At 34.9% G+C, this 26,288-nt stretch overlaps 1 protein-coding gene across 6 annotated transcripts in view; it reads left to right on the top strand.

The window, feature by feature from the left end:
- The window catches only part of LOC105197520 (acetylcholine receptor subunit alpha-like), a 186,856-nt gene that overhangs the window by 132,807 nt on the left and 27,761 nt on the right, over positions 1-26,288 (top strand). For all 6 annotated transcript variants that reach the window (XM_026131120.2, XM_039445945.1, XM_039445947.1 and 3 more), the window contains 3 exons: positions 9,693-9,808; positions 11,070-11,238; positions 21,452-21,588. In XM_026131120.2, the coding sequence (XP_025986905.1) occupies positions 9,693-9,808; positions 11,070-11,238; positions 21,452-21,588 (422 nt within the window). The remainder of the gene's footprint in view (positions 1-9,692; positions 9,809-11,069; positions 11,239-21,451; positions 21,589-26,288) is intronic.

Raw genomic sequence — 26,288 nt, 5'->3', positions numbered from 1 at the left:
TTACATCGATTAGAAAATTCTTTCTAGCAATTCTTTCGTAAAAATTTGCTTTTAGATTTAAATAACTTGTAAATTGCAAATTTTTCAACACTTTGCGTGAGCAAATTGAATTAACGTTTTCGTTGAAAATTTTTTAACTCTCGATCAGATCAGTATTGAAGATACATTCATTCAATACTGTATGAAAAAAATATTGTAGTAACAAAATTAAATAACTCGGGAGATTATAAATTTCAACGTTGTATCTCGCTAAATGTGCCAGTCGAATTGTTCTCGCTCTTCAATCAATCTATAATTAACAAAACGTTCCTGCGTAATGCTGATTGAGAAATTGTCGCTACCAATTATCGAAACCAGGTGAACAACATGAAAATTCAACGCGGATCCAATCAGGATAAGCACGTCTCTCATCTATCGATGTAACTTTGTCGGACCGACTTACTCGTGAGGATAACGAATAATAATGTTATTTGCAATCAAGCGCAATCAGCTCCGAGAGTTAATCCAATTCGGGACTAAAGCTAATCCATTCGGTCAATTTGCATTGCAGCGACTAGATTCCCGAAGTCTCATCCGGTATTTTACAAGGTGACCCGCAAGTAACCCCGCAATATATGTATTTAGATTTGTGCACGAATTGTATACGTAAAAGCATGTGTAAGTAGGGACAGTTACTTGCGGGATACCATAAAATATGAGACTGGATTTTAAAGCCAAATCCTTGTGGCCAGTGTGATGCAAACGCAGAGTCGGGTATTCTGCGCGTTATAAATACAACAAGAACTATTCGAATCGATTCGTCGTAAAAATCAGATTTGAAAATATTTCAAGCACGTTTAGACAACGAGAGGAAAGACTCCAAAAATATTCTTGTCACTTTCAGTTAACAGATGCAAATCCGGGAGTGTTCATTCGCAATCGATAAGTGCAAACTCAAAGAGACCGGTATCATTTTTAGATGACTACGTCAAAGCTCAAAATATCTTAATTATTTTTAATAATAAAACTGTAGAAAAATCTCTTGAATTGCTTTTTAAGAAAGTTCTGTCCAATCGCCGTTTCAACGGCAACGTCAAATCCAAGAATATTTCACTCGATTTTGACATCACTATCGAAGTTTCGACTAATCGAAAATGTACAGATATATCTTTATATGCAGTCGATGCGTGATGATACTGCTTTTATCGGAAAAAATATACCGCCTGTTACTGATCGAGTCGTTATCTTCTATCCTCGATAGAAGACCGATGACGAGCGTTTAGCATCCGCGAGAGTTTTCCGCAACGTAAAATGTGGGTCGCTCGATAATTGCCAACGATCGGGCGACGCTATTCCATCGTGGAATTCATTAGCCCGATTTATCTCGATCTTCTGCTTCTCCGGGGTGCTATTTCCGGTAAGGCCACTTTCCCCTTACGCGCGATGATACACGAGCAACGTTCTTGATTGCATAAACGAGAGGTCATGGGCTTGATAGGCGTGAGAAACGGAAACAAAATTTCCGGGAAATCTATACGAAGACGTTTAAGAGAAATCTTTAAAGCCGGTTGTATCAAGATTACTTAGAGCTCGAGTTATTTACATTTTCCTTCTCTGTCATGTCGTAGATGACACTATTATTATCCAGGAGGAAGCAACGAGTCGCTGAACCAGACTTATTTAATCTTCTGGTACAATTCAACTTCCTACGCAACTACGATCTATTGTACATACAAGATTTATTTTCCATTTTTGAGATCTTAGAAGTGGTTCTTTACAGCTTTCTTTTTTTTTTATATTTTACCTCGCGAATATTTGCATTACTATTTGTGATTTCTCGCTTGACAATTTTCAAATAATTGAAATTTAATTAAAGATGTACTACACGTACAGTTCCTGCAAAATAAATTGAAAATGGAAATATATTAATATTTATATTTTAAATAATATACATGTGCAAATTGTGAATAACATTATACTTTTGTTTAATAACACATTTTTATCGTTTATTTACTTTATTTGACATTAAAGATCAAATTACTTTAAAAAATAATAATAAAAGTTTCAATATTTTGTACAAGTATTGAAGTATTCAAGATGATTTATTATATTTCATTATGATTCTGAGCTTATTTCTGTAAATAAACGAATACATTTTTTTTACAAAACAACTAATCTCTGCATCGTAATGAAACTTTACATAAATTATCTTAAGTACTTAACGTAGATTTTTATCGTTGTTTTTTAATTACATTTTCATTAGAGCGCATTTCGTAAAATAACTTTTTATCAGGGTAGAAAATCTCTTTCAAATTATTTTGTACTACTTAAAAATGCAATGTAGAACAATCCAGTAGTTTTTCTATAAGTTCTTTATTATTTTGAAAATAAGTGTCACACATTTTTAAATCTGCAATTACAGAGAAAAGACAGGATAAACCTACAATGTTGTTTCATGTGTGAACATATCGTCTTTCCTCGCCGAGTTTATCTTTTTCTCATCCTTCTCGTTAAGTTCCTCCATTTTAGTACTTGTCAGCGCCAACACATCAGGTGCGATGCTTTTTCAGAAGCCTCGTCGGCTTATTCGAAAACGTGACATAATTTTTCTTACCACGTTTTAATCAATATTATTTTTTTATCATATGTTTAAAAAAGAGCCACAGGGTATATTAATTGCTTTTCAAATGAGGCTACATTAATGTGATTTTAATTAAATGAAAATTTATTGCTTTTTATGGATTGCTTAATGAATAAATGAGTTTATGAATTATTTTAAATTATTTATCGTATCGATAAAAAGAACGGTTAAAATTTTTAAAAAGTGCATATAAGACAAGGGAATATTAATTTAATTTAGTAACTTTATTTCAAAGATGAAATGAAAGATTGTCATCTTGTGAAATTTGATCAAATCGAGTCAAGACTCAAAGCTCAATGTTGACGAACATTGCTCGAATAATGATTTTTTCGTCACTCAATAAATAAATCTTTTTCTCGTTTGCTGCGATAACGATCGCGACAAGATAGATAAATCGTGTTTGCAACGGCGAAAAAAATCATATCTGAACGAATCCACAATCATTTGGTATTCAACGAAGGATTGAATTTATTTGCTTAAAATATTACTACATTTTTATTTTCAAAAATAGAAAAAGTGAGAAGTTAAATTTAGAAAAAAAAGAAAAGTTGCATAAACAAATTTCGGTTCAATTTTGATAGCACAGTACCATTTTACTCATTTTGAGAAACGGTCATTTATTTTCTGCGCTTTATGCTCGCAGATTAAATCAGAACTGGAAAGGTTCGTATTTTGGGTCGCCTGTGCAGCGAAACGAAAGCACAAAATGCAGTTATGAAAGCTTGAGTTCACGCTTGCAGAAACGGGGGCGTTTGCCGGATGGTATTATGCAAACTATGATTTCATTCGGTTGCAAACACGTGGAATTTATGCGCCGGCTAATATCATGCAAACCACTTTGCACGGCCTGTGCGTCGTCCACTCAAGAGACTCTCGTGCGAATGTCGCGAAAGTTGCGCGCAGTTGTTAGATTTTTTAGAATGTCATCAACTTTTGTATACTATGTCTTTATGCCAGCGACACGTAGCATCGGTAACTTTTGCAAAAGAATCGAAATGTTGATATTACAAGTGGAGCACGTTACGTTTGACATTAAATTTTACGGAAATTCCGTATTGTAACTTTTGCAGTGAATCGTAGAAAAACACGAGCATTATCATAAAATAAATTCTCAATATAAAAATAATCTACTAAAGATGTAATATTTAAATATTCGAGAGTATTCACACCAATAAAATTTGGTCTTAAAGCATTTACTTACTATAATTCGGTTCAAATATTTGGAGTTTAAATAGAATCAATAATTAACGTGTAATTGCTATGATTTCACATGTATTATTCTTGAGAAATTAGATCCGCTTCGTTTGTATGTCTAACACTTGGAACTTTGCCCCAAGTTCGTTCCTAAGGTTGACATAATCTTCAAGATTGTAGACAAAGGATAACACGAAATTAAGTCTGCTTAGAATGAAATACGTTTGTCCCAAGGAGAAACGTTTTCTTCGTAAAATGAGAGTTTCGCAAATCTCGAGTTTCACTTTGCAAATCACGCGAATCTCGCGATTATTCATCTCACGCTGCGGCGAGTTTCCTCGTTCCTTCGCGATTCTTTCTTTCAATTGCTCATCCCGTGGCCAACTTTCGAAGATAATTAAAGATTTCCGTTGCCCGAGTCTTTCGATGAAGCACGCAAGGAAAGACGAGGAGAAAGCGATCACGAAAAAAAAAAAAAAACCACGACAATCGCCACATCCATCATCCGTCGGCTGTAATTCATCATACGCCGTTCCGCAAAGCGCCGTACCGATAGCTAATGACAAAAAAATCACTGTCCCGCGAAATCGATTCGTCCGCCCATCGTAACTTCTTCGTCGACGTCAAGAGCGTTGACAAAAAACCACCGAAGAAACGCAATTAGTCGACTCGACGTGGACGCATCGGAATTACTTGGTCTGCATTCCTCCGTTTAAATGGAAATACAAAAAGTAAAAGAAAAAAGACAGAAATACGAGAACTTGAGTAGAGACAACTACTCGCAGTGTCTCTCACGGTGTTATTAGCTCTGTCACAGTAGTCTTTTTTTTTGAGAAATATTTTAGAGAAGAAGAAATATTTTAAGAGCGCGGTTTTACATTGGTGTTTAAATACTTGTTAATGTTTGCCTCTATGTCAAATTGTCGGTTGAAATAAAAAAGAGGAGACGGGCAAAAGTATGAAAAACGGAGAAGACGGTAGCTATTACTCTCTGTAAAATGTTTCTGTAAGAGATTTTATCGATCTTGATGCAACCTTTATAAAAAAAAAAGGAAGCAAGTTTTTCTCATATGACGAATTTATTTCGACATCGAGAACAGCCTAGTTAATCATCATTTCTTTATCCGTTATATTCGCGGTGCTAAATTTTTCTATTCTCGATCGTGAAAGTGTTGCAATTAAGATGCACTACAGCGTATCGTTTAAGCGGAACGAGGGAAAAACTGCGATAATATTTTTGAATGTTAAGTAGCTAGGTATACTCGCTCGCACGGCCGCAAAGTATAATTTAACCGGCCGCGATGCGAGAAGCCGCAAACTTTTCATTGCGAATACAGCACCCCGTATCGCCTTTACTCGCCATCATCCCGTTCGCATATCTTTCCTCGCCGTGTCTAGACGCCGTAAGCCCGGCTATCTAAACTGCCTCATCGAATCACCCTTTCAGCCCACCCTCCATCACATCAAGCTCGCTTCTATCGCATCAAAAGATCAACACTAATCTTTCGATCAGCAAGCTCCTGTTCTCGTAGTTCGTGCGCCGCACCGTGCGAGAAATCGATTTTCGCGAAGCGATGAATTCGCGATATATATATTGCAAGGTTTTCCGAAGTTTGCAAAAATTTCGCTCTGTTTGTAGACCGAAAGAGACGAAAACAAAACGATATTTTGGTTCCCTCCCGCGAATGTAGGTGAAGTTAAAATTGTTTTCACGATCGATTATATGGCGGTATAACAAAAGCAATAGGTGACGATGCAATAAATGGAACGCGCGTGAAACTACTATCTCGGTAAAGCAATCTCCGACGTATCGGCAATCGCGAGAGCCAGCTGTCTCAACGGTGAATCCTTCCGTAGGAAGGCGCAACGGTGTCATCTCCTCCTCCATCAAAGTCAATAAATGGCGCGCCATTATTTCGACGAATATTCTTTAATATCCGCGCCAGACTTTCGCCATTTATGGCGAAGAGCATATGAGAGCATTTTGATATTTTTTTTTCTTTTTTTTTAATATCACTCGCAGAGTGTATCGCCAGCAAACCACTGTGGAAAACATTTTCGGTCAAAAGGATTTCGAAAAACGTTCAACTGCGTCTCGTTTGACCGATGTAACATCGCCTGGCCATTTGTACCAGTCGATTCCATTTCAAGTTTGCAACTTTGAGAGATTTTCCGACGACATTCATCACTACTTAAAAAGTACGAGCGTCTCTCGCGTCTCTTTTGTGACTTACGTCTTTGTCTGTTCTTCCCAACTTGTGGGGAAACGTTCACAAATCGTCAGACTCCTATCGGGCTTCTATCCTCCCTTTGTACGTCAGTTAGTCTGAAACGAACATGACCGCAGTTTGGAAAAGTGCCATATTCGGGACCTTTTTATTTATTTTTCGAAAAGTCCAAGTAGAAAAATAAGTAGAAAGATAACTAAATTTTTCTTCAAAATATTTCTTGTCGTGTTTTAATTCCATGATGAATTCAAGAAATTTGTAGTTTCTCATAAAAAATAATAAAATATGAGAATTTTTCTGTGCTTCTTCTGTGCTCCAAACAATTATTATAGCGATAACGGTTATATATGGAGGAGAAAAGATGGTATTATGTCACCTTCTTTATTTACATTTTGTACAATGACATTATTAATAGTCAAAATTTTTAATTGGAAACTTAATGATTATTTTACTTGGAACGTTATTTGTAAAGATATAGCGCCATCGCATGATGGATTGAAAAGAAACAGGGATGGCAGTGTGGTCCTACCACAAAAAATAAAAGGATTTAAAAAATTGGATTAAAAATAACACGATGTTTTGTTATAAAATTATGTATTTATTTAAAGTAAACAAAAATATTATAAAATATATGCAAATGTATGTACGTACACGTAATTTTTTCGCATATATGTAGATTGCAGTATTGAATATCCATAATACATGTAATGTATACAAAACAACAATCAACTTATCGAATAACTTCAATATGAAAATTGAAAAAGAAACTGTAATAGGCCTATGAGCCGTTTCAGCACGCTTATAAAAAATTACATTAGCAAATTCCCATGCTATTGTTTAACTTTGCATAACTCGAAATGTGTACAAACGAATATATTGAATAACAGAAAATATTCAAGTGTAAATATAATTGTGATAATGCACTTAGAGTTAAAAAAAAAAGAGAAAATATGTGTAATTAAATGTTAAAATGTATTGTAAAAAAATTTTGACTTTTTGCTCAAAAGTAAAAATGTTGCCTATTGCATATTGACATATTAGTAGCGCATAAGAATGAGCTACCAAACAAATGATTTTATAAGTAGTCATTAGAATTTTTCATTTAATAACGGAGATATATTACGAATGGCCATTATACCCAAGATACCATAATACCGCCTTCTCCTCTATATTATAAAAATAATCGATAAATTAATTTTATATACGAAGCATATTTCATTAAGAAAACGGTATTAAAGAATCGGAAGAAAAATATGGACTAGACAGTCAATGAGAAATGTATGGGAATATAACGATAAATTAATAATAATTTAATTGTAATAAAGTGATATCGCAAGAGAGAGGGTAGGTGTTATAAATTTTCTCCGTGGAACGGAGGAGTAAATTGGCGAGATAAATGCGGAATGGGTGAATCACACGTAACGATTACGAGACGTGCAAGATAACGCAATTTTTAGAGAAAAAGGATTGCGCGACGTGCTTCGACTGATAACGCATATTCTTTAAATTCCGTTTCCGTCCGGTTACTCGCGAGATTAATGTGGCAGCCTTGTCTACACCTCAGAGGATCTTTAGCGAAGTTCGCCAAGATCAGATGATGCGGTATTCCCGTACACGCCGTCTTTAATTAATTTAATTCGATCCGCAGCACCTCAATTTCGCGTGAACTTGATTGAAATGTTATTCCACAGCGGGTGTAAAGTGCGCGAATGCTTCTCGAGTATATTTCTCCCTTTAGCACAATTTCAAACAATATATTTACAAATTGGCTCAAAATCTTATTACATTGTCTACATAAAGAGATAAAATCCTTTTTTTAGACACTTATCTCAATTTTCAATTGAAAATTTATACGATATTTAGCTCTCGCTTTATTTCACATAGATTAAATTTAATTTTGGGATTCAAATTTCTTGTCAGAATAGACAATCATTAAATTAAGTTGGAAAAGTGGGTCGTAGTGAATCATATTACTAGAGAGTTTTTACAGCCGTTTAGCGTTTCACTATTTCATAAATCAATAAAGGGAAAGGAAAGACATGAGTTTGAGTGGTTTTCTTCACAACTACTTTCATTAAATATACTTGAAATTTTGTTTCTAAAGACAAATGATCCCCTGAAAAGAAAAAAAATTGTAACAAAATTGCACTCTCGACAAAACAAACGTATGATTTATAATAGTACGGCCTCTCTCTCTCTCTCTCTCTCTCTCTTTCTTTCTGTGTTGTCGCAAAAGCCGCAATGGCTCGTCAGATTTCGTGGCAATTCGGGACGATTGCATTCTTCGGTACCGCGATCACCGAAACCGACGCTGCATCGAAATTGTTTGCCGGCTTTAATCTCGCCCCGCAGCAGTGACAAAGTATCGTCCGCAAGTGCACCGTTACTCGAATCACCGGAGATGCGTCTGCCCGAGGTATTTCACGGTAATACCACTGCAGCGAGCGATCGCCTGGGCCAATGGTTAGACACTTACGTAACATTAAAGCCGCCGCTGGCTTTAATCTTGCTGCATGTCGCTCGAATGGCTTCACAGAAGACAATGTTAGACAATGTGAACTTAACGGCAGAATTATTCCCGATGAGGCAAACTACTTCTGAACTGGGAACGTTGGTTCGACAATGGTTGTTATCGTAATCATAATGCACAGTAAACTTTGCAAGATGTACGTCTACTAGAAAAATTTAATTGTACGAATGATAGCGGGTACATACGTTTCTTTCTGGAACAATTTAATCTGACAAAGTGAAAATTTCGCAAGGTCGAAGTAACAGATGTTATTTCTAACTCTCAAAAATAAAAAAATACAAAATGCACGTTGTAGAGAGAGACAGTTAAAGGTAAAATCAGCTCATGATAATATATTTGGAAGAGCAATAGTGACTAAATTGTAAATTGGAGGATAACTTCAGATTCACAAGAACTAATAATTTCTCTTCTGAGTGGGAATTCCATCGATCCATTTTCCGAGACGACGATCTACTTAGTCAAAAGTCATTGTCAACGGCTCTAGAAAAACGTTTTACACCGAAAAGTCGCGGCTGAATGGAACACTTCGTTAGCGTTAGGTGCATAGCTGCTGTTATAGCCCTGAATTCACGAAACCGAATCGAGTGCGCTAGTCTGATTTCTTTCTTTGACTGCGTGTTCCTTTTACTCTGCAATGTGGTGCACACATAGATATCGATATGTATATAAAGGCGATATTCCGCTGATCTAGTTGCTGCTCTAGAGTGTCCTGTTGTTGCGGACCACCACAGTCGACGCTCCGTCTTTTTTGATTCCTTGACAATTAGCTCCCTCTGCGCTTCTGCGAACACCAAGTGCATCTCAAGACATGCACTGAAAGTTTATTTCAGAATTATTATTGTTCGTAATTAAGCAGTTAATCGCGAGTGTGCAGTCGTAGACCGAAGACACACGCAAACGATATGTTCATTCACTCACCTTTTACAATTTGAGCAATTACAATGAAGAAATCTCTTTTATCTCGTTTATATGTTTTCATGTTGTAAGAGCTTTATTAATCCTTCGACTGCACGCTCGTACGTCAGAGATGAATTACATGGGCATGGAATTCGAACGTTTCAACGACCGCGAGCTTTCTACGCGCGCGAGCTTAATGCCAGCCGCTTTTTCTGTCACGTAGGTCGATCTAAGACACATGGACGAAAAATTGGGGAGCAACGTGGTGGACATGGGAGTTGACCTGTCCGAATTCTACATGTCGGTAGAATGGGATATTTTAGAAGTGCCTGCAGTTCGGTAAGTGTATGCCCCTTGCAAATCATTTTATTTGAAAATACATAAAATATCGATGCGTTGCTCCGTTTGTATTTTAATTACGTATATAATGCGTTTCATATATACGTTGTTAGAAAAAGTGATTAGAATTTTATTGAATCCGTTACGCGATATTTCGTCAAAATCTTAATTCAACGATTCGTATTTGGTATGAAAAACGAGTTTCGCGATTATGATTTACAGCCTTGTGTCAACATTTCGACTTCATAAGATTTTTATCATAAAGTTCATCTATTGTCTCTGGATAAAATCTCAATTTAATTTCCGAGATCCTACGGAAGAGGCATTGGAATCTCAAAAGGATAGCACAGGCACTTTTCTCTTTCTTTATGAAACGTTTCTTTACATCAATATATTCGCCTGGCATAAACGTATGGTAGCTTCCGGGCACAACTTGATCCCTGATATTCGGCGTGCCGCTTTGCAAAGGGGAATCGAGTTCTGCCTCCAGGAAACTGCCGTAGTAGCAAAATAGATGTTTTCACGGGCATTTGAAGTAACTTGCCGCCAGAGACGCTTGAGATATTCCAAAGTACCGATGCTTAAGTATCAACGATTTTCAAACATTTTCATTATCGGTGTTATTTTCCACATTACCCGCATGTGCCTTATTCAATTTAAACTTCCCTATTTGCTATGTACCGAAGACTATTATTCCTCGTGAGAAATTCTGACCTAACGAGTTGACTGAGTCAACCGCAATGATGACTCTTGAGAGCGAATAGCGTATAGGGGTGACAGAATGTAGGTCAATCCTTAAGAAATCGTTCATTTTTCAATTTTCTAATGTAATATCTACTATCTACCTTGATTTCGTGCAAAAATGGAATATTCGAAAAATAAATGTAATTCAAATTTATTCGCGACACAAGACATTTCTGGCTACGGTTCGAGACCATCGGCCTGAATAAAGGGGACAGACTGGGGGAACGTAGAGGACGTAGTCTGAATCGAGTTACCGACTTAGAGAGATCTTCGACGGAGTTATACGACCCCGCGAAACTTTCCTCATAAGTCTCGCTCACCGCAGACCCTACTTACTTAAAACGTACTTATTGTCGGGCACAAACGCTTCGTCGCCCTGAATAGCGGAATTTTTACGTTCTTCGGGCGATTTTTTTTCTTTTTTCTTTTTACTTCATCGCCGTAATCCGCTCCCCTCTATCTCGTTCATCGATCCGGCGATTAACCGCAATGTCTCTTGCGTCTTTTCTTCTCGCAGGAACGAGAAGTTTTACACTTGCTGCGACGAGCCCTACTTGGACATCACGTTCAACATCACGATGAGGAGGAAAACCCTCTTCTACACAGTGAACATTATCATCCCCTGCATGGGGATATCGTTTCTCACGGTTCTCACATTTTACCTGCCTAGCGACAGCGGCGAAAAGGTAAGCCGATGAATTTCTCGCTCCGTATCCGCATTTTTATATATATATACTTCCGATTACACTAGCTTTTCACACAGAAAAATCGTTCTCGTGTTAAGAAAAACAATTACTTGATTTAAAAAATTTTTTTTAAATATTAAATGATTATCTTTACAAAGAATATTTTCTGGATAAAGTCTTAAGATACATTCATCATTTACTTGAAACAAGTAATATTTACTCAAAATAAACTTTTCTGTACGCACAGAAAAATATAGACTCTAAATTACTTAAATTAAGTAAATATTGCTCACTTTACATAAATATTTTGTATATCGCAAATCTATTATAAGCATCAAATTTATTAAAAATATATTTGAATCCTAGTAATTTAATATTTTAATCAAAGATATTAAATTAACACAAAAATTGACCTTTCTTTAGTACAACATTTATAATATTTATAATATTCTTCGAAAAAGTATAAGTTTTTATTTATATAATATAATTTTTTTAATATTGTGATAAATATATTTTAAGATAATTATCAAGAAAATATTCGTTAAATATAATTGTTACTTGCTAAAAAAAAATTGAGTTTTTATTTTTTTTAGCAACAAAATTAATATTTGCTTTGTGCACACATATATTAAATTAATAATAAATTTTTCAAACGAAGAACATCCATTTTCAACTTTCGTCCTTTGTTTCACGCTTTCTTTAAGTGTTAGAAAATTTTTTTATAAAAACGTCTTCGTAAAAAATTTTCTTTTCTAATTATATTAGTTTTTAATTCAATCTCAAATCTGTGAAAACATTCGAGAACCGTAAAAATTTTATGCTAATCCTTTTACGGTGACAAGCTGCCGTATGGGACTCCTGTCTTGTAATAATATTTTCAGAAATGCATAATACAGCGAATAAGCATATCGTTATGAAAAAGACGGAATATGTAAACGAGGGAGGAACAGTGCCGCGATTAATCCCTTTATTCTCGGAAACGTGGCCGCGGGGCGGACGTGCGTGAAATATGCAGCGAATTAGTTCTCTTCCGCGTGTCTGTCGGCCTCGTTATTTACTCTTATCTGTAGGTAAGAGCTAGTAGGTGGTTACTTTTGGCTCGACGGCGCGCCGACGATTTTTCATTTCCACCCTCCAGGCTTCCACTCCCATCGACTTACCACCATCCTGACCCGCGCCGTTTTCGCTCTCTCGTCCTAGAATAGCTCCCTTTCTACTCTGTCAATGTGTAACATGTACCGAGTAGATCACTCAAGTACGACAATGCGTGTACGAAGACATTTTAAATATATCTGCGTATTAGTATTATTTGGGTACGCCACATGAATATTTCGGACGGCTTTCCTGGCGAAAATTGTTTACTAAATATTTATTGAAGTGTTTATGAGATGGTAATTTAAACATGGAATTGTTTATGAGATGTTCACGACTGTTTGATAGATGTTGGAAAAGTGTTGTATGTTTTCGGAACGTTACAAATGTTCGGGGAAATTTCCCTGACGTTTCTTATATTTCTCAGCGCGTTCTATCAAATACATCTTATTAGCGATTCCCTAAACATCTCCGGATATTTATCAGTGTAGATATTCTCCGGAGATATCCTTGGAGAGATATTCCTCGAGTATCCACTCAGCATGCGTGCGTGATCCTACGCAATTTTCTCCCCCTGGCGAGGAATATTTCGAAGGAAGGCTTACCCTGCCAGAACGACGCTTACAGCTGACGTTCTTCCCGAAGCGCACAAAGTTATCGACGTAGCGTGGCATAAAAGCTCCGCCGTACGTTCCCCACGCGCTTTTTCCCCCGTTAACGTCCCCGGCACGTCGCGACATGCCACAAAGGTTACTCGTTACTCAGTGAACTGGCATTGTAAAATGTTTTTTCTTTCCCAACCTCCTCGGTTTTCTTTGTTTCTTCCGCCGGGCTGACCACGCGCGTACTCGCACTACTCGCGCTCGAGTCGTTTCTCTTCCCTCGCTCTTTCGCCCCCGCGTCGCTGAAAAAGCACGGCTATTAATCGTACTTGCGCGCAGTTGAAGAACTATCGACCGCGCGTGCAATTAGCATCCGTCATTAAGAAGAAACGGCCGGCAGTCGATTGTGTCCCGTAGTACCGTAGATAATGGGGTATGTTTTTACGTGACGCAACATGTTTGCCTCCCCCTCTCATTAATCCCTTGAATGTCGGCTCTCCATTGAATGAGAGAAAATATCAATTTGTCGAGCAGCTTCTTGCACGCTGGAAACTTTCGTCTCGCATAAATTAAATTTTCAAATGTCATTTAATTCAATTAATTATCAGTAATTATTTCAATTAATTATCAACGAAATCATCGAAAGAATTTTCACGTTTGCAATATCCATCGTGTTGTAAATTGCACGGCTTTTCTCTACGCTTAAATTTTTGCTTTTTACATAAATTGCTTTAAATATCATTTCGCTCGGAAAAGTGGAAAATTACGGACGTATATACTCCGTTCCGATATTTGGCGTTTCCGTCTGAAGTCTACGGGTGTGATTTGACGGGGATGCAAGAAGGCACGGAGTCAATCATTCATTCTATTTTTAACCGTTTATTGATTTTGCTTCCGAGAAGCAGCGCAACGCGAAAGGGAAACGGCAATCCATTATGCATCTGCTACCGCCATTTTCAAGCAAAAGTATAAGCACGAGACACGTTCCACACACTTTCGCAATATCCACGATGAGACATTGCGCCATACGTTTGTTCGTATAGCGCGCATATGTAGTATGCAGTACTTTTTATCGTTTAGTCAAATCTCTTGTGCGGCGGGGAGATTTTGCGGATTTAATTCGCATAATTTCAGGAGACGCGTCGCAACTGTGCGAGAAACTGTATCGCGATCGCGCGTACGTACATACATATGCTTGTTCCTACGCTGTCAGGCGTCCAATTTCTCACAGGATCTTCCCGCTTGCATCGCGCGAGACGTGCTACGAATAAATGCAAGCGGCCAACGAGAAAGTGGCGCGAAGAATTTGCGAACGACTTTTCGCGGAAGCGTCTCTCGTTTGGATGGCTGTCGAGTCAAGACCTGCCATCAACATTCGCGTCCTGGGATACGGATCTTCCGTCGGAGAAATGCTCTAGAAAGTTATACAAGAGTCGCCACACGTGTCCTCGGGATGTCCTGGACACCTGACTAAAAATGCAACGCTTGTATCGTGACGTTGTTACTACTGTCAATATTATCGAAAGCTCAAACGTTTTGCGAACGAAATCTCAAGGATACAAATAACGAACGTCTCTTTTCCTTGCTTAATATTAAATGAAGTATGTATAATTAGCACGATAGTAGCTTGATAGTATGCGTTTTAATTAGAAACAAATTTTTTGAACATTTACGAACTTAATTTAATAATAAATAAAACGTACTTATATATATAATTGAATAAAAAAGAATCTGATGAATAATTCTATCTTATAGATTATGTCAAAGAAATTCGATTCCAATCTATACATATGATGCAGCTGTAAAAGTGCTATAATAGTCTTTAGAGCTGTCTCTTCTGATGCATCGTATAGAACGTATCGCGGAAGATGCCATCACACGAGAATCTTATATTACGGCGATTACACACTTCAGAAACTCCGCGGCCTAAACTCGACGTCGTATAAGCCAGCTTTACACTTGGAGTTTTCTTGCGAGTTTGCGAGCGTCATGTTGTCCTTAATAATAGTTTGTTCTTGTTGCATAACAATGAAATATTTTGTGCCGCGCGCAACTGACGCGTCTCTTTAACACCGACGAATGCGTTATTTTACAAAGTTTACATTGTTAGAAAGCTATAAATAATGAAGAGTAGCGGGGAATACTCCAAACAATCTGTGCGCCGCAAAAACAGATGGATTTTTCTGTACTATTTATGTAAGGCGGAAGATGGAAAGTGATAGGGAAAAAGAAAAATATGAACTCGGTTGCAGATTAAAAAAATAAATAAAGCCGCGAGCGTCTGTTGCAGCTTCTAGGCATGTCAATCAAGCAGAGGGAATCGATAAGCAATATCGCGGTTCGGTGATTGACCCGCAGCTACATTGCGTCTACCAAAATTGCATACCGCATGCATTCCCCGCTTCACCTTTTATGACATGCCTCATGACTGTACATCGCGCCGTTGTATTCCAGTAGCTTTTACTATTTTTTTTATATTTACTTGATTGAACACCTCGTGTTCATAAAAGTACTTAATGAAAAAATCAAGTTTGCTTGGCAACTTTCCCTCATAAACCCATAGGTAAGAAACTTTGTGTCCTAGCAAAATAACCGAATGATGCCATAAAAGAAAAAACTGCTGAAACAAACTGTGTTACGTGTGTGCTGCGTGTGTGCCCTACTATACACACACGCACACGCACGCGCGCGCACACACACACACACACACTTTCTCTATTTCTCTCTCTCTCTCTCTCTCTCTCTCTCTCTCTCTCTAAAAGTTTTGATAAGTAAATTGTAGTCTCTAACATTTTCTTTTTTTTTCAATCGGGAATGGTTTATAGTTTATATGATACAAACCAGATGATAATTTTTTTAATCATAGCATGGTACTTTTTATTACAGATTCTGATTACGCAAAAAAAAGAAATTTTTGTCTCAAACATATTTTCAGAATATGTCTCCATTGATTTGAAAATGGTCTTGAAAGTATGAGATAAAAAAAATAAATTTAAATGAAAGATTAATAGAGGTTCTTATTTTTTGTGTGTAATTCGAATTTGCAATAGAAAGCAATAGAAAGACATATATATATATATATATATATATATATATATATATATATATATATGTCTATTTGTCATATGTCTATATCAATAAAATTAAATAGTTACTGCTCAGTTTATTTAAAATTATTATTTTTTAATTTGTTTATTATTTGTTAAATGTACGTAAATTGGTATTTTCTCTGATATGTTATCTATACAATATCTTTCTGTGTATGTTTTGTTAATTTTTATTTGTTTTAAACAAAAACTCTATTGTTGTATGCAAAAACTTAATTATGCCGCAACGTAACTGTGAAAGATAGATTATCAGAAGTTCGTGGACGATTCTCCTACACGGATCGATGCGCGCAATCTGACGTGTCGCATGAAGATGTTCGAAAAGGTTATTATCATTTGACTGATGCGATGCGAGACGGATGTAGCGAGTGGGGAAAATGAATGACGGGGACCGCGGGTTATTATTATGTCATACAGAGAGAAAGAGAGAAAACAGAGCGGCTCGGTCTCGCGAACAATATAATCATATTTGCCTTTATAACATTTCCGTCGTGCCCTCATAAGCGTGCCTTCAACGTAATTCGACAATTTGTGCTCACGGTCGAGCCAATTTTGCCGTGAGCCAGCATTCCATTTACATTAATTACGCAAACAACCTCTTGAGAACAAATAATCAGCCGAAAGTATGCTAAAAAAAGATTTGGTATTCGGTAATAATTATCAAATTCTTTTTTCAGCAATCTTACGAATTTCTACTCGAAAACAGAAAGATCAAAATAACGTCAGTTTGACGTCAAATTGTTCAAATTGAAGTTATTTTGACTTTTTTGTTCTTGAAGGGTATTTAGAATCGTGCGAGAAAAGTCGCGCTTTTCCTTCAAATTAATTGTTTGAGTTTTTTTACTTTTGCTTGCACACGTGACTTATGAAATGGAATCCCCATTACGGAATTACTTGAGATAATGGGGTCACTTAGTTTAGAAAAGATTTTATCTTGAAAATTTCAAATATCGATCTTTCGTTAATTGCAAATAATGTGTAATAATAATAATGCCTTTTCGTTCTTCATTTCATCGCATTAATCATAAAACAATAATCACTGGATTAATTAAAAAGTTTCCGGATAATACTCGCTTTACTGAATTTTATTTTGCCAATGTGGCTGGGTGGGATCATTTTCCGACTCGCATTTCTGATCCCCAACAGTGCGCGGATGTAATGTTTTTACACTTCCGGTATCACACGCGCATATTATACCAGACTAAGCTGATCGAACACGACGTATCGTATTAACCGTGTATCGATGTACATACGTGGATCTTGCTTAACTGCGGATATACCGCGTAACGAGCAGACTGTGCTGTGACAAGACACGAGCTACTAGGCTGTATTAGTTCACGTCCCTGTTGATCGTACACGGCTTAAAATAACAAGCTTATAGAACATTTAAACTATTCCTTCATTAGACTGCACCAGAATTAGTGAGCATTTTTTTTTCATCTCGCTCTAATTCTATAATTAATTTCTAATTTTAGCTGTGTATGAATTTATTTAGAGTATTAAAAATAGTTTTCTAAAGCATCGGACGCAAATAATTAGTAATATGAATAATAGTACGATAGAAATGTAGAGTAAAAAGTCTTTTAATATAATTCACGATAATTAAATCGAATAGGTTATTTCGCGAAACAGAGAATTTTGGCACGAAGTTACCCATTCTCTTGCAATAATCGGTAATTATTGGATCATGCAAAATTGATTCGGAAACGTTTGCTCAAACATTTGGTAGAAACAACAGCACAAGATACGCGTGCGATTGCCAGGGGAGGAGTGGGCGACAATAATTAAAGGCGCGGTCGGATGGAAAGTAACCGGGTGCACTATCGATCCGAATGCATCGATGAAAGCCGCCAGGGCGAACGACAGGGCAGCAGCAGCCCGACAGACGCTATCGCGCTCCGATGGTCGATCCTTTAAATTAATCGCCATGAAACGCCATTGCAACGGTGAGACCGCAGTAAAAATGAAGCGCGCGCTCGCTCTCTCTCTCTCTCTCTCTCTCTCTCTCTCTCTCTCTCTCTCTCTCTCTCTCTCTCTCTCTCTTTCTTTTTCTCTCTCGCCCCGTCATTCGCTCGCGTTGCGTTCAATTCGCCAACTCGCGCTACCTTCGATAAGAACCCACCGTCGATGATCGCGTGTTATACATTCGTGGCCACCGGAAAATGAAAATGATTTTTATTGCTGACTTAGTACCGCAAATTTCGATGTAATTGAGCGAAAATGCAGTGCAATTAACAATCCCCCTTTGATATACATTATATTTATATAACTGAGCCAAGTCATAATAAAAATTATCATCCAACGTAATTAATGATTAAAATGAAATATTTTCGAACAAATGTATGTTGATTATACTGGTGTCTTACGACATAATTATTAATTACAAATCAAGAGTTGACGTAAATGTTTATTAAAAAGAAGTATACAAGTAGATTTCTTTATTTGGTTCTCTAGAAAAACTGACAAATGCTAGACAGAACTCAATAAATTATTGTTCATATTATTTAATAAACGTAAGCGTTAATTATATATGGATAATAAAATAAATGCCGTATAACTGTTTCAAATTTTAGTCGAAAATAAAAATTGAATAAACTAAGGACGTCAATTTTTATATATTGCATAAAGTAACAATAACGAATTGAAAATCGCGAAAGCTAAAGAAATGTATCAGTTTTTAAAATGTTTGGAAGGGATGTAAAAACTGTTTGACCACTGACGCAACATTGATGGACGATTTTATGTAACGATGAACCGTACTGTAAATTAATCGTCGTGAAACGCCGCAAAGCACTATTGAAAAGCCACGCGGCTGTCGCATCCAATTAAAAAAAGAAGTATAGACCGATAACCACTGTGCTATATGTTTGCAAATACCCTTCACCGGAAACTATTTATCGGAAATTATCTCACGGGAATTTATACAAAACGATTCCATAATAGACATTATTGACAGATAAACGAGCTTCGATTTTTTCGTGAAAATTCGCGGGACAGAATCAAAGAACATACATACGATACATTAAATTGATTTTATTGCTTTTATAATTTTTTTCCTTGCAAGTAATGTCGATGCCACAGAGACAAAAACTTCAATTAAACAAAGGACCGAGTCAATCGTAACTTTTATATTTTAATTTAAATCGTTAGAATGTATATTTTTATTTTTCACTTCATGTGTGATATGTATTTTCCAGATATTAGATGGAATCAGATGATCGATCACGTAAATGTCAGCACATTTTTGCATTTATTTCACTTTTCATCGTCTGAAATCTCACGTGGATTTCATTCGATCAAATTTTATTCCGAAAAAAAGTTACGTGATCACGGTTTTAGCAAATTCGCGTAAAAAAATCTCACTTTTAATTTTTTTTCCGAGAGAAATATAACGTAACACGGTCGATCCCTGGATTTGCAGCCAACGCAGTTGAATTCAAATCCTTTGAAGTGATTTTTCAATTTCTTTTAAATTCTATGTTTATGTTATACATTGTTACAGAGTTAAACTTTTAGGGGATACTTCTATACATATCTAATCAAGAAAAATATTTTGTATAGACAATTAATGTATTTTAGAAAGAATATCTAATAAATATTATAACTAATATTTAATAACTTTAAGGCATTAGAAAAATGTAATTTTTAATTAAAATTTTTATGCATTAATTCTTGTATTAAAATGTACATATTTTTTTATGACATTTATTACTTAAACAAAAAATTCCTTTATATTTCTCTTTTTTTGTTCTATACTTTGTTTAAAAATTCGCTTAATATCAGAAAAATTACTACAATTTGAGAAGTCTGACTTTTCAACTTCATACACGTTGCATTTCAACCTACATAATGCCCGACATAAAAGAGTATAATAAAACTACGGACGAGGAGACTATTCTACGCAAGAAGACATCTCCCCCTTTCCCCTTTTTAAAGTAATCGTTAACCCAGTTAACTTCCGCTTCCACAACGTGCTTGATAAATCCTTCACGAAAAATTTTTCATGTTTCTTGTTTACTTACGCTATGTCCTATTATCTAATACAATACTCGCTCAAGGCTCACTCATCTTATGAACGGTTATAGTTTTTAAAGAAATCCCATTGTCTTTGAGATACTTATAATAATTTATTTGTGATAATTAAATACAAAACCATATGTAATATTATAAAAAAAGTTGTATCGAGAAATATGATAGATTTTTATTTTATATTATATATAAATTATATGTTTCTCTTTAAATGTGTATGATATCATAATTTAAACATTTTATATGTTATTTTAACTTAAAATGCAATAATTTTTTTTAGTATTTATTAAGTTTTGCAATGATAAATAAAACATTTTATTTTACTTTATTCTTTCTCTCTTACTTTGTCGTGCTTAATTTTTTTCCGTCATGCTTGGCTACAGTAGTACTGCTCCCAGACATAGCTGTACATGGTTGTACGTGCCTGATGTTCTTCGTTTACAAGTTTTATTAAAACGAATGGATCACGGACACATATAAATTCTGTCAGCGAACAACTTTCACCTCACGGGGCCAACCCGTTTATCCTTCTGGCTCTCGCTTCATACATTCTTTACGCGGATCATAAATACGAATTTTCCGCTCGACTACCGCGGCCCTTTACCTGGCCTCTTCGAATAGGTTTGAATTTGTCGCCCGTCATAAGATATATCTTTAAAGATAAGCAACATGTGTTTTTTTTGGAGTACCTGTTTCTTGGATTTTTATTTCATATTTGATATTATTCTTGATTTTTTTTTTAAGTAATATGACAGGAATAGCAAAATAAGCTCTTACATTGTACTTCTGTACTTTTTCCAATATTTGGTAAAACATATTGAATGATTATCGCCTTTTTTAAATGTAATATTAAAAATTAATTACCAGGTTAGAATTCGTTAAATACGAAAATAAATATGAAAATAACATTACACATTACATAGAAATTTATTCGATTTACAATAAAAATCTACATGAAAATTCTGAAAAATAATCGCACAAAGTAGGTTTAATAAAAGATGCAAGTAACTTTATATTCTATTTTACCTTGAGGAAAAAGTTATTAACTCGACTAAACTTTTCAACTTGATTAAATTTTTTCAAATATTTATGTTTTTTGTCTTAAATACATAAAATGCTTGAACTTTAATCCAACCATTTATATATATTTAACTTAGTTACGTATATTTAACTTTAATTCGTAAATGTTTGAACTAAAGAAATTCGATCAAGTTGAAAAATTTAGTCAAATTAACAACTTTTTTTCTCGGTGTATAAGAAGTTATATTTTATAAAATAAATATATGTTACTATAATAAACGCGTTTCGAATAAAACAACTTTTAATATTTTACTTTATTCATTTTATAGTGAAACTCTCTTAACAGATGTCTCGTAATTTCAGGTAACGCTCTCCATCTCGATTCTCATTAGTCTCCACGTGTTCTTCCTGCTGGTCGTCGAGATCATCCCGCCGACATCGTTGGTTGTGCCGCTGCTCGGAAAGTACCTGATATTTGCCATGATACTCGTCTCGATAAGGTAAGTGCTCCACGACGGCACGGAAGCGAAAGACGAAGAGTCGCACAGCAGAAAATTACGTTCGCACGACGCGACGCTCGCCAATTTAGCGCAGCCGTGGAAAGAAAATGCGTTTCTGATTGCGACAAACTAGATGATACAGAAACAATTTCAAGTAATTTCCGCGATCGTAGGAAACATTTCCCGCGTTGTTCCATTATCGTTCGCATTATCGCATTTTCTTGTCGTGTTAAACGCGCCATCAACTTTATCGATTAACGCTTCAGCGACGATTTATCAACTCGTATTAACGACGGCAGGAATTTTGTAACAATTAATATAACTTTATAAAGGATCGTAAAAAGACTATATCATGACATTTGTGTTTGCCAACGAGAAATGGAAAAATGACTGGAGGATTGAAATCGCGCTCGTTTGAGTTCACTCTCGAAATAAACGTTGATTCCCGTAATAACTGCAGACGTATTGTTTACAGCTATTTTTTTTCTCTCACGCATAACGCTAATTCACTTTTGAAATCTTTTATTATAATAGATCAATTATTTTTTATTTGAAGATTTTAATTAAAATTAGAAGAGATTTAGTAAATACCCGAGATACGTGAAACCTTAAATGCTGCTGCTAAAATTAAGAGCGTGTAATTTCGATTAGTTTAATAACCTTATACTCTTAATTCCATATCGATTTCGTTGCATCTGACCCAGATAGCAAACTGACGCTATTTGTCGACACTTTAACGTCAAAATGACGTTTTGATGACGTTTTAACGCCAAAATGATGTCAAATAACGTCAGCTTGCTACTTAAGGTGTACACTTATATTTCTACAGCAATTGTTGGCAAAATAATTCTTTTTGTGAGTTCATATTTATATATTTTTTTCTACTTCTTGTAGGAAAAATTTATATAAAGTAGATTGTTTGTTTCTCGTTACCGAGTTTCTCAGTCACAACTTTAACATAGTCCCCTATTTTAGTGCTATTTTACTTTCATTTGTTCCAACCACGCGTGCAGCACATCTGTGCGAGCTCAACGAAAGTATCTTGGAATCTCAAATTATCTGTAAATGGGCGCAAATGGAGCAAGAATTCTCAATTTAATTTCTCGACCCCAAAACGGCATCGATCACGTGCGCATTCCTGATGACAACTCACGATACCTATTAATGTTTTTATTAATAGGTATTAATTAATTTTTTCAGAAAATATTTGATAAGAGTGAGAATTTTTTTTTTTGTATAGAACACAACTGTGGAAGGAAAAGTAAAATGATTAAAATTGTATTATAGTTTTCAAATAGTTCTAAAGCATTTGGTCATTATATTGAAATGAGGATTCGTATTTTATAGCTGCATTTCTACAGCAAAAAAGCTAAAATTAAATTTGAAATATTATCAGATTTAAACGATATTGGTATAAGGATTCTCGATATTCAAAATTAAAAGAAATAAAAATAAGAGTCAGGAGCAAATTAATATTCAATTTACGTAACGTGATCTTATTCATCAGACGTTTTTGCTCCTCTTAGAGCTAACTTCAGTGAATTCCTCCCAAAAATTACAACCCGTATAAGTTCATGTAATTAGAAACTTGTAGCACGAAAATAGATGCATTGTCTACGTTGATTAATAAGCCAAGTAATAGTATGATAAAAAGGGCGTGGAACAAAATAAACATTCAGTCTCGCCGATCGAGAGGAATACATAAAAAGTGTGGACGTGTCAAACAAGATACTTCAGTCAAATTTTAATTAACAAAACGCGTTCTAAAACGCGATAAAATGATGATAATTTTTTATGTGGTCGGTATATATAAATGCAATTATTTATAAGATATTTGATAACAGTTTTCTTATCAAAATTGATTGAAAATACAAGAAATTAATTCTTTGGCAATAATAATTCCATAGGAATAATCGTTTTATTCTCGAAATGTAACAAAATTATGTACGTATCTATGTATATCGGTCGGTCGGTCGGCCTTGATGTTGTTTTGATAGTGCCGCGACCTCGTATACAAGGCCATCGCGCATCGTATTGTTACGCGCGCGTCGAATCAGCAAGCATCGACGCGTGCCGCTCTACGTGTCGTAGCATTACTCATCGACACGTGATCACGTCAAGTATAAGGAAGAACCGAGCAATTAGCATCCGCAATTAATGACTGTAACTATTTATCAGAGCAAATATTTCGCATGTTTTATTTGTTTCGTTTAAAAATTGAAGCAACAAGAAATGGGAATACAAGATGTTATTTTATTGTGATATTTCTATAGAAACGAGAAATAATAAATTTTCTAACAATGTTTAAATTAGAAACGTGTCTTGTACTGAGTTTTGATTTCGCTGATTTAAACGTTATTTATTTATTACTTTGTTTTAACAACTTTAACAGTTGAGAATGTGTGAATATTATAATTTTAAAAATATTAAAATCAAACAAAATTAAAGTAAAATTTGTGCTACATCAAGTTTAAATCACGTCGCATTTAAGTAGCATTTTTAGTCGAATGAAGTCGTCGTTAGTGAATTTTTCTCGCTCATCCGGCTTCTCGTTCCGGCTATGAGTACATCCCCGTTTACGCTGACGACACCCTTTGCCAATCTGCTGCTAATAATCTGCCTCACTGCTCACTTAATTAATTTGAACTTCAACTTGTTTCTTTTTTTTTTTTACCTAAAAGAATGAAAGTTCTGCATACAAAAGAAAGAAATCTCATTGCGTTTATAAGAACTTTATCGAGTTTAATTGTCGCATTGTACGAACAAGTTATATAATTATCAAAGATAATAAATTGCCCTTTTTCCAATCTTTAAGAATAATCTTTTTAAGATGTAAAAATACGTAAAGTATCGATTACTTTATGTAATTTTCCTTAGTCGTATCTGCAGCGATGCCGGCAAATCGTTTTTATAATAGATGCTTTTTAGTAGCAGTTTTGTTATTTGAATAAGAACGACGGGAAATAATGGAAAAAGTATAATTTTATTCGAGAAACATTAATTAAATTACTTATATAACCAGCAATACATGCTGGTATATAATAGTGTATGACAAAAAAGTTTTAACAATGAAATAATTAATTTTTTTTATATTTACGATATATTTTTGGCTGCAAACGACATCACTTTTTGTGTTACGTCCTTGGTGATAGTGTGTAGTCTACCCAACGAGATTAATTAATCAAACGTAAGAATCTCGGCGAGTTGTATATTTACCAATGCATGTTTACCAATTACGATGAAAATACTATTTCTCCCTTTGTCTTTCTCCGTTTTCCAGTTTAATTTCCGCTACATGAGAAATATTTGCTGCGCAAATATTTATTTAACTATTTGTTATTGGTTGATGATTTATTAATGAATGAGGTGAATAAAATTGAATAAGCGCCATGTATACCATTAATAGCATCGGGCATCGTGTTGAATATGCGATTCTATCCAATGCTTCCATAAAATTTTCATGCAATTTAATACTATGCAAAGAGGTGATCTCTTTTAGTTAATTACAAATTTATAATCTAAAGCAATATATATAATTTAATTAATAACATACCTTTATATTTAAACAAGTTAACATATTACAAAAAAAGGTTACAAATAAAAAGGACTAATTTATTATTTTTAATGCTTCATTAACATACTACTTTTTTACATGATAAATAATTTTTAATTTCTTATGCATTAATTTATTATCATAGCTTTGAAGAAATACATGCGTGTACGTATATTTACAATAATTTGCAATAATAAATGGCAAAATATTTCCAATTGATAAAATTTGAAATGAAAATTTGAAATTTCTTTTACACTGCGTATAGTTTACAGAAGCGATTTTCTCGTGTATTTCTCGTTGCGTCGTTGAGCGCCCGAAATCCATCGGATGACGATCCGACGTCGTGATACTGTGCAGACAAACAGAAGCTTTTTGTCTTCGAATCTGGGTTACCGCAGAAACGAAACAGACAAGCTACTTCATGCGTCATGCGGATATTTAAGCGAATCGATGTAGATAAAAATAATTATTTGTTAAGATCTCAGTCATCTTAATCTATAATAATGTATATTTATTACAACGCATTTTCGCGTATTTGTAAAAATCAATTCATTTATTAATAAATGAAAAATTTATTTATAAATGAAAAAATACTGAGCCAAAGGATTGTTTCAAACAATGATTGATAAAGTAATTGACATAATAGTATAAAATTTAATACTATTACCTATTTAAATATAAAAATAGACTTTGAATTATTTAAAGACCAAACAACTTTGTTTGAAAGAACATTCTATATAGAATATTTCGAAATTTTTAAAGGCGATAATATTGTTCGAAATACACGAAAATAGGAACGCGACATTTCTGCTTAAAGCCAAACCATAATCGTTCGCAGATCGGACGAATATGAAACTAATACTTAATTTCTCAGGTTGATAAGTTGAGTTAATGTTTAATTTTGATAATCCACTGTTAGAGAACCAATGATATTAACGATTAAATTTACGGAATGATAATCAGATTTTCGCGGACAAAGGAGAACAAATGAATGTTTAAATAATACATTGCAGTTTTAATATTCTCATGAAAACACAATTACATTACGATTAGAAGAGCGGTCCTTAAATCTAATTGATTTAATCTAATTGATTTAAAAATTAAATAATTAAATTCTGTTTTCATGCATTTAAAAGTAATTAAATCT

The sequence above is a fragment of the Solenopsis invicta genome, chromosome 2 (assembly GCF_016802725.1).
Source record: "Solenopsis invicta isolate M01_SB chromosome 2, UNIL_Sinv_3.0, whole genome shotgun sequence".
NCBI lineage: Eukaryota > Metazoa > Arthropoda > Insecta > Hymenoptera > Formicidae > Solenopsis > Solenopsis invicta.
The sequence above is the reverse complement of the archived record's forward strand: the minus strand, read 5'-3'. Positions and strand labels throughout refer to the sequence as shown.